The sequence below is a fragment of the Heloderma suspectum genome, chromosome 2 (assembly GCF_057233095.1).
Source record: "Heloderma suspectum isolate Gila_16-S chromosome 2, 16-S_ref, whole genome shotgun sequence".
Taxonomy (NCBI): domain Eukaryota; kingdom Metazoa; phylum Chordata; class Lepidosauria; order Squamata; family Helodermatidae; genus Heloderma; species Heloderma suspectum.
This window is the reverse complement of record NC_139459.1, coordinates 5,581,922-5,604,358: the sequence shown is the minus strand read 5'-3', so window position 1 is coordinate 5,604,358 and position 22,437 is coordinate 5,581,922. Positions and strand designations below refer to the sequence as shown.

At 46.3% G+C, this 22,437-nt stretch overlaps 1 protein-coding gene across 1 annotated transcript in view; it reads left to right on the top strand.

The window, feature by feature from the left end:
* LOC146351905 (maestro heat-like repeat family member 5) overlaps positions 1-22,437 on the top strand; it is a 59,078-nt gene that overhangs the window by 13,962 nt on the left and 22,679 nt on the right. The window contains exons 8-15 of the mRNA XM_084829634.1: positions 4,585-4,704; positions 7,534-7,613; positions 10,285-10,420; positions 13,836-13,931; positions 14,923-15,027; positions 16,825-16,960; positions 18,418-18,536; positions 21,062-21,211. Coding sequence (XP_084685760.1) covers positions 4,585-4,704; positions 7,534-7,613; positions 10,285-10,420; positions 13,836-13,931; positions 14,923-15,027; positions 16,825-16,960; positions 18,418-18,536; positions 21,062-21,211 — 942 coding nt within the window. The remainder of the gene's footprint in view (positions 1-4,584; positions 4,705-7,533; positions 7,614-10,284; positions 10,421-13,835; positions 13,932-14,922; positions 15,028-16,824; positions 16,961-18,417; positions 18,537-21,061; positions 21,212-22,437) is intronic.

Sequence of the window (22,437 nt, the reverse complement as noted above, 5' to 3'; positions counted from 1 at the left end):
TTACTCTAGAGTAGGCGCAGGGCCTCGGATCTAGATCTTAAAAGCCCCACCCCATCTGGATTGGGCTCTCTGCACCTACTCTAGAGTAAAAATGACAACTGTAGCTGCAAGACACAGATTTAAAGTAATGTCTGTTTTGTTCCAGCCTCTTGCTGATGCCTTGGCCTCTGCGGGTACAGCTGGCCTGTGTTTTGGCATTGGGGGTGGGGGCACAGCGGCCAGGTGGGTTGCTGACAGGAGCAGTGCAATAGCCCACACAGCCCTACAGCCCCCTCACATGTTTTAATTCGTGAGGGGGGGTCACCCCATGCAGGGTGCCTGGAGCTCTACCCTTTTAGGCCCTCTGAGCAGCTGTCAGAGATTCCCTGAGGAGATTCTGGAAGAGGTTGGTGAGGAAACCCAGAGAGGGGGAATTGGAGACTGGAGAGAAGAAAAGAGGCTGACGATGAAGGGAATGAAGAAAAGGAACCATCCCAAAAAGACAGTGGAGGGAAGACCACAGCCCTCCTGCCCTCGTACAGCACTCAAACAGTAGCCAGCCGCTCCACTGCCAGGGAGTGACAGAGGCTGAGATCTACCGCTGCACCGCACCCCAGCCCAGGTTGCATAGCAGCAGAGGGCCTTAGGGACCAAAGTCGCTCGCTTGTGGATAACTGCCTTCCTAGACTCCATCCCCTCCTGTTTGTGCTAAATCTGGATTTAATTTATCTGAGTTGCTCCTCTAGCTTCCTCCCTCTCGCCCCCTGATCCCCTCTGCAACCACTTCTTGTTAAATACATCCCAATGGTGCCTCCAAATGTATGTATTTATTTATTATTTTATTTATTAAATTTATTAATCGCCCATCTGGCTGGTCACCCAGCCACTCTGGGCAATGTACAACAACAAAACAGTTAAAACAATAAAATTCTACATTAAAAACATCATTACAAATACCCTAACCCACCCCAAATGCCTGCCTGAACAACCACGTTTTTAACGCGCAGCGGAAGCTCATGTAACCGCACTTTCCCTACCAACAGCGCCTTGTTGTGGGGAGGAACTAGGGGGCCTGGGTATTTCTCAAACCTGGATGGGTGAGGGAAGGTAATGTCCCTTCTTTGGAATTCCCTCCCCCGAGACGTGTACATTCCTCCCCCTTCAGTGGTGCCTCCTGCTCTCCTCCCCCACCTCCACATATCCCCCTTTTCCTACCCAGCATCTGAACTCTGAATATTCACCTTCACTAATGTGAATGGAGAGTGAGAGGGATGCTCCAAGGCATTCATGGAAGCTCTACAGCCCCGAATAGGCTCCATCGCTGCCCCATTCAGACGTAAGGTTCCCCTCCTCCTTGCCAAACACCTTGATTTATTACATTTCTCTTCTGCCCTTCTTTCAAAGTGGCACACTCTGCTAGGTCAGTTACTTGACAGGCCCAAGGCCATCCAGTGAGCTGCTTTTTTTTTTTTTTTAATATTTTTTATTTTATTTTTGTCTTTATAAATGAAATAAACAGTACCAACAACCTAATCAGTAGCTACAGTTTCCCAACAATACAATATTCTTAAGAGGACACAGCAATAACCAAAAAGGAGAGGAAAAAAATTATTTAAAAGGATTAAATTTAAACTCCAATACACACAGGCTTCAAATCCCATTCTACTTAAAAATTATACCTGTAACATTGGCAATATTACAATTCAATAGAGCATGATTAATCATATCATGTCATCAGTCTTATAGCAAGGAACAGGCTTACAATTCATTTCCAGTAAATATATACTGCTCTTCAATTAACATATAATAGTAAAGCTTAACAATTTAACCAGCCAAAAATCTTACTAGCTAGTCTCATAATAATGATAGTAATAATAATAAAAAGGAAGGAGATTAAAAAGGATAAATAATAATAATAATAATAATAATAATAACAAATCACTAATAAATTTTATAATGTTATATGTTAATAAAGCTTAAAAACAACCTTACAGCAATCAGTAATATATTTTATACTAGAGATACTAGACATATACATGAGTGTGCACATTTCTATACACCCTCAAACAGTATATTTAGGTGCAGTATGTCATATCCAATTTTTTTTTAAAGGATTTTTTTTTAAAAAAAGAGAAAAAAATGAAAGAAAGCAGATGGATATATATATATATATATATATATATATATATATGTATGTATATGTATGTATATGCAATTAACTCTGGCCTAGCCGGAGTCATTCGGACTAAACATAGCCAGTTAACAAAACATGTTTATGGATTCCAGTTCATGGGGCTGGAACAGAAATCTCACATGTTTTTGTATTTAACCACGCCTCCACCATTTCGTGATTTAGGAACTTCTTCATCTGACCTTCAGAAACAATGCAAAATGTAGCAGGATATTTTAAGTGATATTGTAAGTTCATTTGTTTTGCCAGATTTTTCGCCTTGATGAATTGCCTTCTTTTCTCAGCAACTTCTTTGGTGTAATCCGGAAATAACATAACGTTATCTTGTTTCCAAAAAAGATTTCCACCCCCTCTTGCCAAACACAGGATATAATTTTTTGTGGAGATTCTTGCAAATTGGACTATAATCATATAGCCAGTCCCTTTGGCATTTGGCACACAGAATGCCTGCTCAATATCAAGTAAATAATCAGATGGCACAGGGAGTATCTCATGCAAAAGCTTATCTACAAAAGTAGACAAATTTACATCACCAGGCAAATCCTTAATACCAATAATACGTACATTTGCCCTGCGTGTAAACCCTCCAGTTGAGAAATTCTGACAAAAGAGTTGTTGAAAAAAACTTGTGACGCAGTTTTGTTCACTGCCACCCTATCTTCCAGCTCATTAACCTTCACCTCCATTTTTTGCCAAGAAGTGTTAATGAAATCCACAGCCCCTTGCAGGGTGGTGATGGAATTTTGAATTGTTTCCTCTTAGCCTGTTCAGCAAATTGCAAAGACAAAGTTTTTATCAGAGTAAATAACTCCCCTATATTTTCGGTTCCTGGCACCTTTGCCAAAGGAGGTACAGGGGGAATAGACGGAGATGCATTTCCTTTTTTTCTCCTTGCTGTAGTCATGTTTCTCTTCAAACAGATCTTGCAGGTCCTCAAATATTGTTAATATTTCTTAAACCATTCCTCAGATGTTGTTGGTATTTCTTAATCCATAAATTACGATGGAGCACGTCAGCCCTAATTTCTCCTATTTAGATAGGAGTTTCGAAACAACTTTTGATGATGATTAAGCTCTGGGAGGGTAGTCTCAGAATCCAGCCCCCCTGCTGCTTCGTCGAGAGGACTAATCTACCAAGACTTCATCCAGATGCTGCCTTGCCTCCCCTTTTCATTCCAGGGAGAGATAAAAAGTTTTTTCAACCTTTTAAAAAGCTGTTTGAGATAGCAACCCGCGGAGGTTCTGCGGCATGCTGCAAGGGCGACATTGGCTCCGATCGCCCAGTGAGCTGCAGGTCTGAACAGAGGTGGGAATCCAGTTCTCCCAAGCTCGAAGTCCAACAAGCCTCGGGCAAACCCTGTGTTTCACATTGTATCGTAAGCTCCTCAGAGTAGGAATTTGAGAGCATTTCTACACCAGCCTAAAGTCCCGCATTTAAAACAGGGTTTTCTGCTTCCATTTTAAATGCAGGATAACGACAGATTCCCTGTACACGCACTTCCTTCCCCATCCTTTCCCCGCTTATCTGAGTCTTCGATATGTTTCATTATACAGCCGCTAGATGGCGCTGTGGTCTAGCTCCTCTCATTATGACTTTTCCTCTTTTCACAGAGGGAACTCAAGCAGAACTCAAGCACTGTAATTTGATAGCTCATTATCTCTGATCTTTTAAAAACTGGAATAAGGTTCATTTAGTGCAGGAGATACCCTTGAGGTTGACGACATCATCTAAAGGTCCCACAAACATCCGTGAGTGAGCAATCTCAATAGCAGGATAAAAGCTTCATGTGAAGAAGCCCTACATGTCCTCTTATACGGTGGAAAACACCATGCTCATTGTTAGCACGATATAAATAATTACAATCATCTTCATAACACTGGCTCACTTTGTATGCTATATTAACATTTGTGGTGTTTAAATCTGAAGCAGAACTGAAACACACACACACACACACAAAGTCCAGGAGATTAAAATTTTGAAGTTTGAATTTCAAATTTTATGGCAAGATTTTGTGGCTTTTTCTTTTATAGAAGGGCAGTGTGTGTGTGTCTGTGTATAATTTTCTCAAATTTAAATGGCAAAACCCAAATGTTGACTCCCAAAGTGAGTGGGTTTCACCACCCAAAATGAAATGTTGACTTTGGAAAACCTATTGAATTGTCATGATTGTGAAATTCCATTTCACCCCTAGTTAAAACAAAACTATCTGTCTCCCTCTATTATAAATATTATATTTAATAAATATAATATAAATATATTTATTTATTTTTAATAAATATAATATAAATATTATATTTATTTATATAAATAAATAAATCTATTATTTATTCCACACACACACACACACACACACACACACCATGTATTGTGTGTGTGTTCCACCTCAATCTCTTTCAATTTCCCCCTCCTTCCAGGATGAGACAATGAAGAAAGTCTTCATGAGAACTGTGATTATGATTAGCAAGGCACTACTACGCACCAGGAAGGAAGACGCCCATTTCCCCCATAAATCTGAACTTGTAATATGCATTATTGTAAGTAAAACACAAGTGGGCTCCTGGAAAATCAACCAGATAATACCCAGTAGTCAGTTGAATTGTAGGATATATTAGGATCTGTCAGATGCAGGGATGTAGGTGATACTTGGTAGGTCACAACCGAATTAGCAGAGCAAAGGCGGCGGGAGGGATCTCACAACAACGGAATGAGAAGTGCGTTGATGTATTATCCAGATTTTCATGGAATTGGCTTTGGTCCATCAGGGATACACGAGGCAAGAAAAGCTGAGTGTACCGTACCTTTAAAATCCAGTTTTCATGGGTCACGCAGAGCTTGAAAGGACATACTTCTGGGTTGGGTTGGGGGAGTAGAACTGAACATCATCAGCCTAGCAGGGGCTGTCCAACCAATGAGAGATACTTGTTTGCCCACCACTGTCCAGGCTCCCCCCTGCTACTACATTACTATGAATGGAGAGTAATTAATTCATAACTCCGAAGGCTCACCCCTGTACTATATTATTATGAATGCAGAGTAATTAATTCAAAATTCCATTCATGCAAACTGTCATAGAGATAGAGCTCCCGCCCCTTTTCCCCCAGTGTACACACTTTTTCATGAAGAAGCCAAAATCCCTGATTCACCAGTGCAGCATCAGAAGGCTCCCTATGAGAGCACCCCACCCACTCCACTTTTTCCCCATTCCAGCAAACTGTCGCAGAGTTATAGTTTCCAGCCCCCCTTTCTCCTTCCCTGGGCACTTCTCCCTGCTCACAATGACAAGCTTCTCTGCTCCCTTAATCCCAAGAGACTGTGGTAGATCACTACTGCAATTATGCTCATAAGGGCTTATGCCCTTAAGCCCTTACTGCAAGCATCACAGAGAAGCAAAGTTATGAGACATCAGAGAAGCAACCTCACACAACATCACAGAAGCTAAGTAATGCAAACATCAGAGAACTGCATAATCACAGAGGCTAATTACTCCCACTGGCGAAAAGGAAGTGCTGCAAGATTCTGAAGGCTTGAAGGAGCGCTGTAGCACTTGGTGTTGGAAAGGCAGGCTAGTTATTCTAGTTACCTAGGTTACTAAGGAAATGGCCAGGTGAAAGACACACCCCTAGGAACACCCCGATCTTACTGAATTTAAAGCGGAGGGATGGGCACACAGCTGCTGAACCGCAGGGGAGCCAAATTAAAGAAAAACAATGGATAAAAGTACTCTGCAAAAATGTAGCTTCCTCACAGGTAAACTCCGTGGTGGCTGCAGGGAGTGGCCATGATGTCATGTATCCCTAGCAACTTTAAGACACTAGCATCAGAGAAAACCTCCCATTTAGACAAGCCCCTGGACAAGCATATGAGTGCAAGAGCAGCCGGAGAACAAACTGAACAGATAGGTCTCCCAGTGAACAGAATCAAGGGCCGACCAGGTTGTAGCTGATATCATCAGTCCAGCTGGGTTAGGAAGCCAAGGATAAATCTGGTATACTTGTTAGGAATCAAGACAAGGTCACAAGTCTGGAGATCCAGACACTTATAGAATCATAGAATCATAGAATAGTAGGGTTGGAAGGGGCCTACAAGGCCATCGAGTCCAACCCCCTGCTCAATGCAGGAATCCAAGTCAGAGCATCCCTGACAAATGGCTGTCCAGCCTCGTCTTGAAGGCCTCCAGTGTGGGAGAGCCCACCACCTCCCCAGGTAATTGGTTCCATTGTCGTATTGCTCTGACACTCAGGAAGTTTTTCCTGATGTTCAGCCGGAATCTGGCTTCCTGTCACTTGAGCCCATTATTCCGTGTCCTGCAGTCTGGGATGATCGAGAAGAGATCCTGGCCTTCTTCTCTGTGACAACCTTTCAAGTACTTGAAGAGTGCTATCATATCTCCCCTCAGTCTTCTCTTCTCAAGGCTAAACATGCCCAGTTCTTTCAGTCACTCTTCATAGGGCTTTGTTTCCAGTCCCCTGATCATCTTTGTTGCCCAAAGATGCACCTTGGATAGCTCCTTTAGAGTTCTGACTGAAACCCGGAGCAGATTCACCGCCCCACTGACATCAGAGCCACCAGCCTCCACTGCATTGAGTATGCCTGATTTCTCACTGTTATATAAGGTGACAAATCTGCACACATGGATCTGACCACAATCACTCACATATACACCGTTTGTTGAATGGGCACTACGTTTTCCTTCATTTTCTTTTTAAACAACACAAACGTCACACTGGTCATACTGATAAGTATTGCCAGCTTTACCAGCAAAGTTTAATTATTTATTTCAGCTGTCGAGTAGACAGCCCAGGATAAGCACTCCCTAAGCAGAGAGAGGGTTTTTATCTCTTCCTTTCCCAGCTTCAATCAGGACAAAAACCACCGATGGGAATTTCTTTTCTGAGCCTCTCAGCCACGCTGAGGTGGAGTGGGGGGGATATATTTCATATATTCCACTCTATCCCCTAATTTTGCCCAAAGGAGCTCACAATTTAAGGGGATGAAATGGTTTGGGGGGAATAAAAGAACCCAACTGAACTAAGAATGACATGGTAAAGAGAAAAACTATTTAAAACAAAAGCATAACGTCCAAAGGATACCTTAGCCAACTGCGTTAAAGAGCCAAATGGGGCTGGGTTGTGGGGGAGCAGAGCTCAGTCCCAGGTGTAATGGTGATGGTGTCTCTGGGGTTCTGCCAAGGAGCTGGCATGTTCCTGATCTCCACAGCAGCACCAACAGTCAATGGTGACCATTAATTGGAACAGGTCTCGCTGAGTGGGATAGGCTGGGGTGGGTGCAGGATAGAGTTTAGTCCCAGCTATGGTGGCGATGGTGTCTCTGGAACTCTGCCATACTGTGTTTCCCCACAACAGGGGGTTATTGAAGAAGAGCCGCTGGGATCATTCTCCATTACAGTCCTCCATCAGGCCATGATAACAGTCACCTGCATGACGTACGTACCGGGGTTTTGCTTGTTCCCTGTCTCCTTGACCCTCCGAATCAGGCTTCTCTTGCATTCTACAGCTAGGAATGCCACTTCCCCACCTGTTACTGCCATCCGCATACCCTCCAACTGTGCCTAGGTGTGGTACCTATTTTCTTACCCAGTGTATGGAATATCAGGCATGTATTGAGTTTGTCCCCGGTACTGGGACTGGTACCAAGTCATACAACTTCGCTACTGTACCGCACATTGAAATTCAGAACACTTTAATATTTTAGGAAGGGGAAGCCATGTGAACATTGTAACAGGCCAGCTGTTAATATCTAAAATGCACTTGCTGTGCTGGAGGGAAGTGCTTCTGCACCATCGGCCCCACCCAGAGACACACGTGCTCCCCAACATGAACAAAGTGCTGCTGCTGCTCCTCATGGGGGCACCATATCGCGTAAAAGTGCGCACACTCAATGTAACGGAAGAGGAAGCTGCACCTGTGCCAATGGATGAATGAGCAGAGCTTTCGTCATGCTGGACAGGAGCAGGTAGGAAATGTGAGACAGCACATCAGTCTGAGGGTCAAGACAGAAGATCAGAGGCGTATCTACATAGGGCTTTTACTCTGGTTCTATCGTGGCCTGAAGACAGTCATGGTAGATGATGCACACCTGTGACCTGTCTCAGTACCAAGCCTGCTTTTTCTTGCCGCAAAGTCCGGATTTTTTGAAACTGGTTTTCGGTGGGCTTTTCCTGTTGCGACAGTGTCCGCGCACTTGGTAGTCTCGTGTGAGCTGAACTACCCTCACTGTGGGTTGCTGGAGCAGTGCTGATTGGCGGAAGGAAAAGTGGTGTGGGATGGGCATGGAGAGGGCAGTCATGTCTACCCAGAAGTAACGTCAAATTGCACTTTGCCAAGTACAGGAGAAGAGGGGTCGGGAGCGATCAACATTCATTGAGTGTTGGAGTGGGGAGTGGGAATGATGGAGAGTAAGGCCCGCCGTTTTAACACTACCCATCCCTACTTGGAAGTAACTCATCCTCTATTGCAGTTCCCTGAGAGTGGGGGTGGAGGTAATGGTGCCTCCATTCATTTGCTGCCCCACATGTACTCGTGGGATTCCACCCACCCAACCCCGCAGTTTCAGGGGCCATTTGCTCCATGCAAGCGGATTTTTCTTAATGTATAAACCACTTCACTGGCTACCGTTAGCCCTGGGAGGAGCCAACCCAATTTCGTTAAAATCCAGCTTTAAACCTCAAAAAAGTCTCCATGTAGATTTGGCCCAGTAGCCTGGAGTGGGTATAATGGCCAAGCAAGAACGTGGGACAGAGCTGGTCTGAGCACCAAGCCAGAAGTCTACATCAGAAAGGAAGCACTGATCTGCACGCCAGGAGCAGCAGAGGAGAATTGCTGTTGACCCAGCAATAGGGATGTTAGAGAATTCTGCCACAGATCCCAGGGAGGCCGAATTCCAGTGAATTCGGGACCCCAGAATCCATGGCGGAACGGAGCAACCTGCCTACCTGGCTGCGGCTCTGGCGGTGGCTCCGGCGGCGGATGAAGCGGCGGTGGCAGCAACAGCGGCAGCTCCGGCCGCTGCTGGGCTGCTGCAGCAGCAAATGGCGGCCATCGTAGCGACCGCCATTTGAGTCCCTACGCCGGCCCATGATAGGCTACGTATATATTTACGTAGCCTATCACGGCTAAAGCAGGGATGCAAATGGCGTCCCCTATGCCATTTGCATTCCCTCTTTAGCCGTGATAGGCTACGTAAATATATACGTAGCCTATCATGGGCCGGCGCAGGGATGCAAATGGTGTCCCCTACACAGGACAACATTTGTGTCCACAGCAGTCTGGCAGCGGCTGGAGGCCCCGCTGCGGGTTGGCCCAGCTGGCAGCTCCATGGACTGGCCACGGAGCGGATCCAGCCAGGCAGGATTCCGGGGGGGAGGAACGGATCGCCTCCCCCCCGTCGAGGTTTCCGGGGAGAGGAACGGATCGCCTCCCCCCACCTGCAGACCCCAGCAGAGCCAGGTAAGCGGGGCTTCATACACCCCTACCCAACAATGTTCCCAGTTCTTGTCTGTGGGTCTCTTACATGCTTTCCTGCAAGAGCTGACCAATGGGATCAAACTCTGGAGATGGGGCTTCTTGGGAACAGAAGAGACACAGACCTGCAGAGCACTGCTTGGGGAAGGTTCTTGGTGCTTCTACAGGCATTCTCCTCAGCTGTTTCCAATAAGTTAGGGTTCACTCACATGAAGGTTGCACCACAAAAGAAGTTAATGAAACAGACAGAGCTACACAACAGGTTCTGTTGGGGTCACCTCTCTGTTTGCGCTTGGATCTTCTCCCCACTGCTCTAGGGATCACGTCTCAACTCCCATCCCTGTAAGGAAGCATCTCTACATTAGAACAATCATTACACTCGAAGATGCCATCTTAACTATTTGGCAAAGGTACCAAAATAGTCTAAGGGCAAATACATGGGTGGCTCCCTTTTGCATGGCCATTTCCTCTTGGCATTCTGTTTTCCAGAAAGCTCCTCCTTGTCTCTGCCATTGTAGCTCCTGGCTTCATAATTACACAGGTGTTGAATTAGCACTTCTCCTTGGAAAGGGCCTTTCCCATTAACCCCTTAGTTCATTTTCTTTCCCCTTTCTCTGGTTTCCTTCTCATCAGTTCCTTGAGGCCGTCACTGGACTCGGAGGTGAGGTCTGAGCTAGTGAGCAAAAGCATCAAGAAGGTGTTCTCTCTGCCTGCCCTGAAGATGACAAAACTGAAAGCCGGCAGCCCAACACACACAGTCCAAACGCAGGTGACTCAAGGGGTCCGAGTGGAGCAAAAGGGCTTTTCTCAGCCTTGAACTGTGGCCAGATAAAAGGCTCTGGGGGAGGCTGAGCTAGACTCTGAGCCATCAGGGCACAAGCCACACACACTGGAGCCAGACACACTTGCTGCATGACATCCATCCATACCCCAGTGCTGTGCCCCTGAATTTTTCTTCAGTCCTGGAAGTACATTGTTCTCATTCTGGTCATGGGCCACAGGACGTGTTTTCTTTCTCTGCAAATGCTGTTCTTTTGGCTTACAAATGCCTTCAAGCCCTTCCTCCTTCTGTTCAGCTTTTATCTCTTGATGTCCTCCTTCTCCTTTGCGTTCCGTTGGCGCAGCTCGTCAGACCAGGCATCTCACCCGATATTTCTCTTCTTTCCTCCAAGCAGCAGGGAAGGGCCGCAGCTCAGTGGCAGAGCACATGCTTTGCATGCAGAAGGTCCCAGTTGGCTCCCCGGCACTTCTAGTTAGGTATGGGAACGCTCTGATAACCGGACCAGACATGACATTAATAGCAGGAATGCCGCCAGCCTGCACATGAAAGAAAGCGTAAATGGCAGCATCGGGGCTGCAGGGATGGAACGTTTATTCCTTTCTCTACTACCGTGGTCCTGACAAAAGTGCCCCTCCCAGCTACTATTGGCGTCAAGAGGGAATGAAAATGGTGCCTCCATTGGTGCCGATCGAGGCTTCTCTCTTGATGCAAATAGATAGCAGGTTCGGGTGGAGTGGGCATCAGTTTTCCTCAGGACCACAGCACAGGAGGAAAGGGTTGAACTACTCTGTCACACCCTACGATCCTCCAGTGCTGTTGAGGCTCCCCCAGGGCTGTTATAGAACCATAGAGTCATAGGGTTGGAAGGGGCCTACAAGACCATCAAGTCCAACCCCCCCCCCCCTCGATGCAGGAAGCCTGGTTCCCAGGCAGTCTCCCACTATCTACATTGTTAAAAAAAACAAAAGGTTCCATCATATTTTAACATCTACATTAAACTACTGAGTGAAGTTGTTTGGAGGTTTGCAGTGTGTTGTCATCAATATGCAGATGACACACAGCTCTATTTCTCCTCTCTGGAGCCAGGTGCAGCGCTCTGTGTGTGTGTGTGTGGGGGTGATGGACTGCTGCCTGGCCTTGGTAATGGACTGGATGAGGGCTAACAAACTGAAGCTCAGTCTAGACAAGATGGAGACACCGCTAGCGGGCGATTCCTCAGACTGGATGGCAGGGGTTCAACCTGCACTAAAGGGGGTTGCATTCCCCCTGGAAGATCAGGTGCATAGCTCTGGGGTGCTCCTGGATCCATCACTGTAATTAGATGCTCAAGTGGACTCTGAATACAGAGCACATTTTAACAGCTTCTGTTTGTATCCCAGATGCGCCCCTATCTGGAGGTGGATGGCCTAGCTACCCTGGTAACATCCCATTTGGATTCCTGGAATGCACTGCATGGGGGGCTGCCTTTGAAGCTCTTCTGGAAACTTCAGCTAGTGCAAAATATTACTGCGAGAGTTCTTACTAGGACCAGGCATTATGATCATATTATGGTGGTCCTTTCTTACCAGCACTGGCTTCTGATTCATTTCCAGGCCCAGTTCAAATAGCTGGTTTTGGTAATCTCTACGCAGCTTGGGATCTGATGGAATGCCTCCTCCCATATGTACCTCCTAGTGCCTTATGGCCATCCAGAGAAGCCCATGTTCAAGATCCCAACATTAGGAGGCTTGGAGGATGGCGAAAAGAGAAAGGGCTTTTTCAATGGTGCGTCCCCTCCCCTTGTTCTGGAATGCTCTCCCTAGGGAAACTCACTTGGTACCCACATTGTTATCTTTTTGGCACCAGGCTATAAAAAATTGTTCTCCCAGGCTTTTAAAAATATTAAAAATATTTTTAGTATTTTTAGATCAATTACTTTAGTCCCTGGGGATGGTTCTAGCTTTGTATTTTGTATTGGTTTTTGCTGTGCTGGTTTTCACTTATTTATTGTGATTTTGATTGTTTGATTATTATGCATTTAATGGTTGTGTAATGCCCAAGGGTTACTGCAAGAATGAAGCTGGTCCTGACCATACTCAAGAGAGTCAGACATTGCCGCTGATGTGGGTTTTTATAAACAGCATCTGTAGACCCTTTCGTGCCACAGGCATTGACTTGTTAGTGAAGTAGAACCTGTTTTCCTTCCTGTAGTGCCACTTTCTCCCTCCCCATTTTTTGTCCTTTAGTCGATTATAAGCTTGCAGGCAGGACTTCTCTCTGATTTTTTTCTTTTTGTTCAGTATGTTGATTTCAAACTGCTTTCAAAATAACTAATACTGTCACAGCTGCTGCTGGCATCCCTTGGGAAGGGGGGTTGCTTGCTGGTCCATAACCCAGAATGGCTGGCTGATGGGAGCTAATGTTTTGCCAATGGTTGGGAATCTCTTGGTGGTTTCAGTAGCGGACACTATCAGAGATTAGGGGAGGAGGCACCCCTCCCACTGGGAGGAGCAGGCGGGTGTAAGAGGGGTGTGTGCGTGCATGTATACTACAGAGATAACTACAGAGTTTACTTCTGCTACTCTAATGCTAAACACATTTACTTCAGGATAAGCACCGTTTTATTTAAACAAAATGTTAAAATTCGAACATAAAAAATAATAACATGAGCAGCTGTAACCATTGTTGAAGAATTTTACCGTTCTGCTGGGCTTGGCCAGAGAAGAGACACAGACTTTTGTTTGAGCGGATGTCTATTACCTGAGCGCCAAGGTGTGGTGCAGTCAAGAGTTGCCAGCGTGGCCCCTCGGGACCAGACCCAGAACAGTAGGCGCCTTTGGTATTTATACAAACAAGTAAACAAGGCACACAGTGTCAGCTTTGGTCAGTATTTGGTTCAGCGCTGAGTCAAGGGGCAACAACCTTCCTTCAAAGGAAGTTTTCTGGTTTCCAGAGACAAGGGACTGCTAGGCATTGTGACTCATGCGCAGTAAGTTAATCAGCCACCATCCTCTAGCACTAACTCAGTCACTACATCCTTTTGCCTGTGTGACTCTCAACACAGTCCCATGCTAACAATGCAAGTGGCATTTTTCCACTTCACCATGTACATCCCTGGTTGGCCACCCCCTGACGACAGCATATTTTAATAAATAAGAAGAAAGACAGGGTGCTGTGATGCTGAGTGGTGTCAGCCCTATCATCCCCAGGTATGGGGCAGTGGTGCCTTAGCTGCACTGGTGCCTGTCGCACACCCTCCAGAAAGGCCGTGGGGGCTCCCCTGACACCGTGCCCCGGCTGTGCGGAGGTTCTGCTGCAGTGCTGCACCGCTTGCCGTGTGCACCATCCAGTGGCCCACTCCTCTCCGGGCCTTCCGCCATGCAGGTGTGGGGATGCTGACTGCTCTTTTCTTCTCTCCTTTCAGGACTTTTATCAACAGACGGTGGTTGCCTGCCGGAACATGCTCACCAGCTTGGTGTCTGAGTCTCCCAATTTGAATTCACTGCAGGATATATTGATAGTAAGGGAGCAGTCAAGATGTCTGAAGGGAAGGAACAGCAGCTCCTAGGCAGGACATACTGCTAAAATTATTCCGTATCATACGTCTGTCTCACTTTTTCTCCGGGAAGCTCAGGAGTGCCTCAAGCGGGGTGCCCAGCAATTTTCCGTCCAGAGACTGACCAGGCGACGATCAGCTGCTTTTTAACAATAGTCCAACTATCTTTCATAGAATCAAAGAATCATAGAATAGTAGGGTTGGAAGGGGCCTTTGTCTCAGCCACAGTGCCTTTTTTGTGGTGGTCCTTCCAGTGCTGGCCAGCCTTTTTTGCAGCCTTTTCTGCAAGGTGTGGAAAGCTTGGCATGGGTCAAGTCCAAAATATGAGATAGCAGGAACATAAGATGGGCCGGGAGAGAGAGAGAGAGAGAGAGAGAGAGAGAGAGAGAGAGAGAGACTGCTTTAATAATTTATAAATTGCAGCAAGATTCTTTCCCCCATGAAGGCAGTGTGTGTCCCTGGCTGATCACTTCCCCAGCCACTGGTACTCAGAGGTAGACTGGCTCTGAATGTGGAGGTTCCACCCACAGGCCTCTGCTCCGGTTCCACCCACCCCAGAGGGCCCCAGCCACAGGCCACATCCTGGTGCCAAAATGTTTGCTTTCAAGAGATGGCAGCCTTACATATCGCACTGGCCAGCTCAAGGGATCTATACACTGGCTATTGTTATAAACAAATTAAATGCACCTCTGTACAACTATGAACACATGTGAAAGGCACAAAACTCTTTCCTTTAAAACGGGTGAGAAATGTAAGACCCTCCAGATGTTGGACTGCAGCTGTATACAAAAACCAAAACCAGTTCAACAGATGTTCTTTTTAAAACAACCATTTTTTTGTGATTTGATGTTAAATGTGTCCTTTCTAGTTCCGGCAAGATCCTAACAGAGCCCCAAACTTTGTGGAGTTGCAAACCCTGGATAATGCTTTCTCCTCTCATATTTTTTTCTCGCAGCACACCAATGGCTGGATTGACTCCCCGAAGAATTATGAACGGGAAAGGGCTCTCAGCAGCACCAGCCACCTCCTGAAGTTTGTCTCCGAACATCTGAATTTCGATGTGAGTGTGAAAGTGACACAGGCCGGAAATAGATTGATTCCTCCATCCCGAGACTGCGCTTGAGGAGGGGCAAGAAAGAACCCCTTGCTGACCCAAGTTATCGCTCATAAGAACGTGAGAATCTCCTTGCTGCGTCAACCAGCCACCAGTCCATCTAGTCCAAACGTGGACAGATGGATGCCCCCGGGAAGCTCACGAGCAGGGCATGAACGCTGCATATGGCATTACAGGCAGATGTGATGTACAATACTTGCATGATAGTTTTAGAGAAGAGAGAAATGATGGTAGTGGGGGGAAAGGGTTTGCTGGAAATCAGTAGGGTGCTTCTTACCCCACTGCAAGAGGCCCACCCCCTGTGGGTTCTCCTGGATCCTGTTTCGGGAGAGGCAGGTAGCGGCACTGGCCTGGTACATTGACTGCATCCCTTTCCAGAGGCCAGAATCTTGCCATGTGGTCATCCATGCCTGTGGAACCTCTGTCACTGACTGTTGTAATAAACTCTGCATGGGGCTGCCGCTGCCCTCGATTTTGGCCTAGACGTTTCAGCTAGTGCAGAATGCTGCAATCAGCCTCCTGGCTGGAACGGGGAGGCAGGAACCTATGCAGCCAATTCTGCAGCCACTGCACTGGCTTCAATTCAAGGTCCTGATCTTAAACTTTAAAGCCATTCATGGCCCAGCTCCAACATGTGAATCCCTTTGCCAGTTATGATCAACTGTGTTAGTTCTGTATGAGAACTAATGGCAAGGAGCAGGTCTTTAACAGTGGTGGCCCCAAGATCAGGGAAGATTCTCTTGGAGGAGGTCCATCTCTGTCGCTCACTCTTGGCCTTTAGGGGAAAATGCATGGCGTATGGATATCGTAGATTAGTGCTTATCTGATCTGCGGCTGTTATTGGCTGCATATGTTGCTTGTAAGAGACCCAAAGCCAAAAGTATTGTTTTTATCAACCATCCAGACTTGCATTTTCATCTGGTTCCCTTAAAAATAGTTAAAAAAATAAAACTCCATCTAGCTATTTTAAGCTTCCCCTTTGGCGATCAGGAACAGCAGCGTGTGCTACTGGGACTATCTAGTAAGTGGATTTCCTCGGTCACCCTTTGTTTCAAGAGTTAGAGCCATTCACGTGGTCTGTCTTTTAGAGTTCCAAGTTACTTCCTCCCACCCCTGGCTAGGCACCCTGGGGTTTATCTGCTTGTGGTGGCGCAGGGTGGAGGATTGGCCTGTTAACTGTCCCTTGTGTAGTCTGTCTGAATTGCCCCAGTGTCCGTTTGTGTTCAGGGGAGGGGAGGGGGAGGAAACTTTATTGACTTCTTCTCATTATTATTTTTTCCTTTTTAATATAACAAAACCAGAACATATAGGATCTTGGCCAAGGGGAAAGGTGTTGCTGAATAATATAGCACAGTATTAAGTGTCTCCTTATTTCTAGGCTCCTGCCCTGAAAGGTGGCCTAGAAATATTTTAAAATAAAATAAATAACTCCAGATTTAATTCTGCTTCCAGCTACTTGGGAGAAAGCTAATAGGCTCTACTGTGGAAGTAGCAACAGTCACTTCTAAATGTTACATGAATTCTTCTTGATTCCGCTTCCCCATTGCTCAGGAAACCTGCAGCAAAGATGGATTATGGGATGTGGAAGTCAAGCCTGCTGCATGCTGTCAAAGTTGAAAGTGCAGGTCTCAGGTGTGTCACTGCAGGTCTCTTGCCCACAAAAGGTCACAACTGCCAGCTCTGCGGATCGAAAGCACATCAGGCAATTAGAGGGCTGAGATTCCATCTCTCTCTTCCTTTTAGACAACACCAGAATTCTCCCTGCTTGGACAGCTGGTGGCACTGTTGGCCCTTCACATTGCCGACAGCGTGAAGGAGATCGGCCAGATCTCAGCAGAAGCAATGTACCATCTCCACTACATCATCATGAGCAAAATGGGTGAGGAACATGATGGGAAATCTTGATTTTCTGGTCAATTGCAGAGACTCCAGCTGGTCCAGAATGTTGCAGCCAGACTGTAGATCGGGTCCGGTTACATGGAGCACGTGACTCCCTTGTTACAGCAGCTTCACTGGCTACCAGTCTGTTTCCGGGCGGAATTGAGAGTGCTGGTTATGGCCTATAAAACCCTATATGGCTTGGGACCAGGCTACCTGAAGGACCACCTTCTGCCATACTAGCCTGCCCGGTTCTAAAGATCTGCTGGAGAGGCCTTCACTCTCAACTGCCACCTTCAGAGACGTGTTTGGTGGCAGTGTGAGAGGGGGCCTTTTCAGTGGCCGCTCCCAGGCTGTTGAACTCCCTCCCAAGGGAGGCTATGGTTGCTCCTTCTCTGCTGTTCTTCCAGGCAAAGACCGCCTTATTCAAGCAGGGCTTTGGCCTGTAAGTGGGTCTGTTGGGTTGGGTGCTGTTTTTATTCTGTAACAGTTACAGATTATATTATTAAATTATTATTTTATTGTTTTAACCAATTTTAATTGTCTCTGTAAGCTGCCTTGGGTGCCAGTTTTTGGTAGAAAAGTGGGGTACAAATACAATAAATAAATACGTGCAAAACCTGCAGTAGTTGGACCAGAAATGCCTGGTGCCTACAGAAACGACTGTCGGCTTGACTTCGTGCCTCACAAGGATCTCTAACAATTGTCTCTGATGTGAAACAAAGGGCTTGTTTGCACTTGCTCTTTTCCTGGGATGTGTCGCAGTTCCCAGGATAACGACACATGGCATGACCATTTTTTGTTGTTTATTGGTTATGTAGCACCATCCATGTTCACGGCACCTGGCAGAGTAGAAGATGACGGGTCCCTGCCCCAAGGAGCTCAGTGGCACCATTGGATGCCCAACCCAGAGAGCTCCCATCAGCTCTCAGCAGCAGTTACCACAGTGCCATCTTCCCTTTTTCTTTAAAAAAAACGCCGTTTTAGAGAAGTTTTTTTTTGCAGGGGCCCAGAGGTACTCTGGGAAAATGAAGGTGGCAGGTGTCACTGCATCGTTGTTCCACAGCAAGCCTTGTCCTCATCTCTTCAAAAGGTTTTTAACGAGAAAAGTTGATCCACCTGTCACTCTCATGGAGAAGGCTGGAATGAGCGGGGCCTTCTTTCTTTTCTTTCTAAACATTTTACAGAGGTTGTCAGGGATGCTGGTGACTGCTGTAAAATGTTTAGACAAAAGAAAGGGCAAGCCCAGCTTGTACTCTGGAGGGTTCCCAAATCTGTGATCTCCACAGCTTATCTTCATGAGCACCTAACAAAGAGGTTTACGATCTTTGCTCACCGTTTTGCAAGTGAGCAGTGCAGCCCAAAGTAACTGCTGAACTAGCCCTCAGCGTGACAATATTTGGAGGTTGTAGGTGGAAAAGGCTAATGCTGTGTTTTTCTCTTGGGAAAAAACCCTAGCTAAGGATATTGAGAAGAAACGGAAGAATAAGAAGGGGAATGTTGTGAAATGGTTCCGAGAAGATTTTTTCATTCCTGGCCCCATGATCTTTTACAACAACATCTCTAAAGTGGCGAAGGTATGGCTCTGGCTTACCAGCTGTTAGACAGTACTAAGCTCGTTCTTGCTGGTCTTCCTTCCTGCTCCCCTTTGTGCCTGCTAGTGCTAAGCTTGACTTTGTCTATATAACCATATCATCCCTCTCCTTGAGTTCTTGGAGCTGAAACATGCAACGAGGAGTATGGTACCATTTTGGACTGCAAGTAGGCAACTGCATTTTTGAAGCCCCACCCCTTTCACATGCAAAACTGGAACACTTTGGAGAAGGCTCTAGCTGAATCATGCTAATGTATGTTCAGGGAGTGGGGTTTTTATATGCAGGAGTAATCAAACATAATGGGGCCGCGATGGCTTAGTGGTTAAGACGCTGAACTGCAGACTGGAAGGTCGGCAGGTCAGCAGTTCGAGACCCGAGTGCCGCGTGACGGAGTGAGCTCCCCTCTTCAGTCCCAGCTTCTGCCAACTTAGCAGTTCGAAAGCAAGAAATTGCAAGTAGATAAATAGGTACCGCCTTGGCTGGAAAGGTAACAGCGTTCCGTGCACCTTGGTGTTCAGTAATGCTGGCCACATGACCACGGAAGCGTCTTCGGACAGCGCTGGCTCTTCAGCTTAGAAACGGGGATGAGCACCGCACCCTAGAGTCGGACACGACTGGTTGGGGACACCTTTACCTTTTTAATCAAACATGATCCTCTACACCTACAGTGTGAAATGGCACAGGCCAGCAAAAGCTGCACAATGGGATTGTCCTGAACCCTGCTGTACTCTGCAGCGATTTGTAGGACGCTGTAACCATTAAATCAGTTTTAAAACCAGTTAAGTTTATAGTTCACTATAAGACCAATCTGACATTTTCATCACCATTAACCCTGCCAGTTTTACACACACACACACACACACACACACACCACAGGAGAGTTTGACTTTCAAGGATATTCTGTGTATTCCAAATGTGTTCCAAGTGGGTCGCAATGAAAACATACTGAAAGGCTCTGTTCTGCAACTTTTGGCAATTTAACTCACGCTATACTGGGGTTCTCCTTCACTTTTCATCTAATGGTTGGGGCTGCTTGTCTTTTTTATTTTAGGTTAAACTTCTCACTGATGGTTTGGCAGCATTAAATGGTAGGACTTCTCAAGAATGGGCCTCTAAAAAAATCTAACTTGTATATTGTCTAATTTGAAATGTGTGTATGTTCTAAACTTGGTAATCCCAAGATTGATTGAGAATCCGTGACTTCAAAATGCAGCATTCTTACATTATGCTTTAAAAAAAAAAAAACTGCAGCTGTTCCAGTTGTCAACCTTTCTTTGCTTTCACAATGGACACTTGAATAGTTGTAGTGTTTCCCACATGTCACAAAGATCCCTATTATTTACATTAAAAATGTTGACATTGTGATGCATCAAGTTCACCATTTTCTTGTGAAGGAGAGACCACACACCCCCAGGAGGTAAGAGCATATTTTTCTCTGGCAAAATACAAACCTTAGAAGGAATACTTTGATCCCAGGGGCTTCTGAGTATCTGATGTCTTTCTAGGCTGCTGCTGACAGGGCAGGTGGAGTGACAGAGGCAATTTTTAGCTCTCCGTCCCCTTACAGAATTGCCCTCTGGTTGGGCCTCTGAGCCCATCCAGATATGGTGCGCTGCCAGGCACTGGGCTGGGGCAGGAGAGGCGGTAGGATTTCTTGTATCCTGGACTCTCCTCTCCCCTTCCTGCCCACTGGAACACCCCCTTTTCTCTCCCTCAGAGGCCACATTTGCGACCTCGAGAAGCAGCCGGCAAGGTTCTTTCTGCAACGGGTGGAAGGGATTGGGGAGGGGATCAAACCCTTATAGATTGTAAGAAGTAGGAACGAGCACCCATGGATATATGCAAACACATGAGTTACACGATTCCAGATGCATTTCAGACTCAGATCTGTTCTCTGGGGGGAAAGTTATTAAGTGTGAGGGCAAAACACAACTCCGAACTTTGATGTTATTTTCAGAAAAAATGGCAAATGCAGTTTGTCTGTTTTGTTCTAACAGCTAATTTGTAAATAATCATTGTAATAAATGTTTTGCTCAGAGAGACAGGAAAACATGCATCCACAACCTCCTTCTATTTTAAAAGCTGCAGGTCAGTTGAGTTCATCATGCCTGTCGATCGCATGGCACAACACTGTCGCCATATGAATGAATGACAAAAACAGTGTTAGAGGCCATAAAAAAGGGTCCAGTCCAGATCTACTCACAGGTGCCTACTCAGGCACAACGCACCACCTGGTGGCCCTGGATCGCCCTCCATCTGAGTCACGAAGCAAGACACATCCTGCCAGTTAATGGGACCTAAATGAGTATTGTGGAGCAGGTGTGGCAGCTACATCATCAGCTGCATGTGAAGAAACCTATGTTCAGTGCACAGAACACACTTGCTGGATCAGGGCAAATGTGCTCTTAGCTTTTCTTGCAAAGGCACATTTGGATTGCAGAGAAATGGGAAGAGTGTGAAGAAGAGGGAAACCCCTGACAGACAACCTCTTTTCTCCTTTGTGCCAGGCGTTTGGTGAGCATCTCTCCACCACTCAGATCACAGAGCTTGCACTCAAAGCGATAGACAATCTCACGAATGAAGACAAAGGTATTTCTCAGGCTGCAGGAGTGCTGCTGAGCTCCTTCCTGGAGGAATGTGGGATGGACATGGAGGATGTAAGAATCAAAAGGGACAGGGGAAGAGGTTTTCTTTAAATGGAACCCTTTCTTCAGACACAGACCTGGTTTGCATGTCACGGCAGCAATCCCTGGGTTGTTTAACCCAGGAATTGCCAGAGCTGAGAAGAGCATGTAGGCCATTTCTGCTTTTGGCTAACAACCCAGAAATGACCCATTCCTGGGTTGTTTCATGATGTGCGAACCCAGAAACTCTGGGTTGTTTATTGGTTAAACAACCCAGAATTAATCCATGGTTTGTTGTTGGGTTAACTCTGGTTGTTTAATGCATAAACAACCCAGAGTTTCTGGGTTTGTATGTCACAAAACAGCCTAGAAACAGGGCATTCCTGGGTTGTTAACTAAAAGGGGAAAGGGCTCATGTGCAGCTCACATGCTCTGCTCGTCCCCAGCAATTCCAGGAGGCACAGGAGTTGCTTTTATGACATGCGAACTAGGTCAAAGAGTGAACTTGTGGCCATAGCAAGGATGCCCCCTGCCTAGTATTTTGGTATTCTGTTTACCTCTCGAAAGCCAATAACCTGGTTCTCATGACATGAAAACCCACCATGGGTTATCACCCATAGTGGCTTGTCGTGATGTGCAAACCCAGTACGGTTTCCACAGGGTGGCTTATTTTTCACGAATAAGCCACCCTGAGAATCCATGGCTTGTTGCTGGGTTGTTCAGGGTGGCTTGTTTTCAGGGTGCCTTGTGACATCTGAACCCGGCAGAGTGGGTTCTTCATTGCTTGTTTGAAAGGGCCACAGACATGCTTGGCAAGAACACAGAAAACCTGACTGCTCCTCGCAGGACCCTCCAGCCCTGCTTGTCCTCCAGTTACTCTCCTCCTCCACCTCAGCCAGCTTTATCCCTTGAGAGGGAAATAGTTAAAAGGGGGGAGGGAGTCTCATTTTTCTCTTTTTTTAACCATTCCCCACAGGCACGGGGGGGGGGGAATTTAGACATGAAAACAGGAGCAAGGAAATCTTAAATCCCTCTCCCAAATCTCCATGGTTCTGAATTGGGGGCGTGTGTGTTTACCCAGAGGTAAATCAATCATGCGTTCATGCATCACTGTGCTAGGAAGAGGAACGGGCTGCAAGGAGCAGCCAAGGAAGTTTTTTTTTAAGTGTTAAAGACAGAAAATAAATAAAACCCTCTGCCACCTCATACTAAAAGTAAGGTAAGCCCCCCTCCACCCCTCTCCACTCTGAAGATATGGC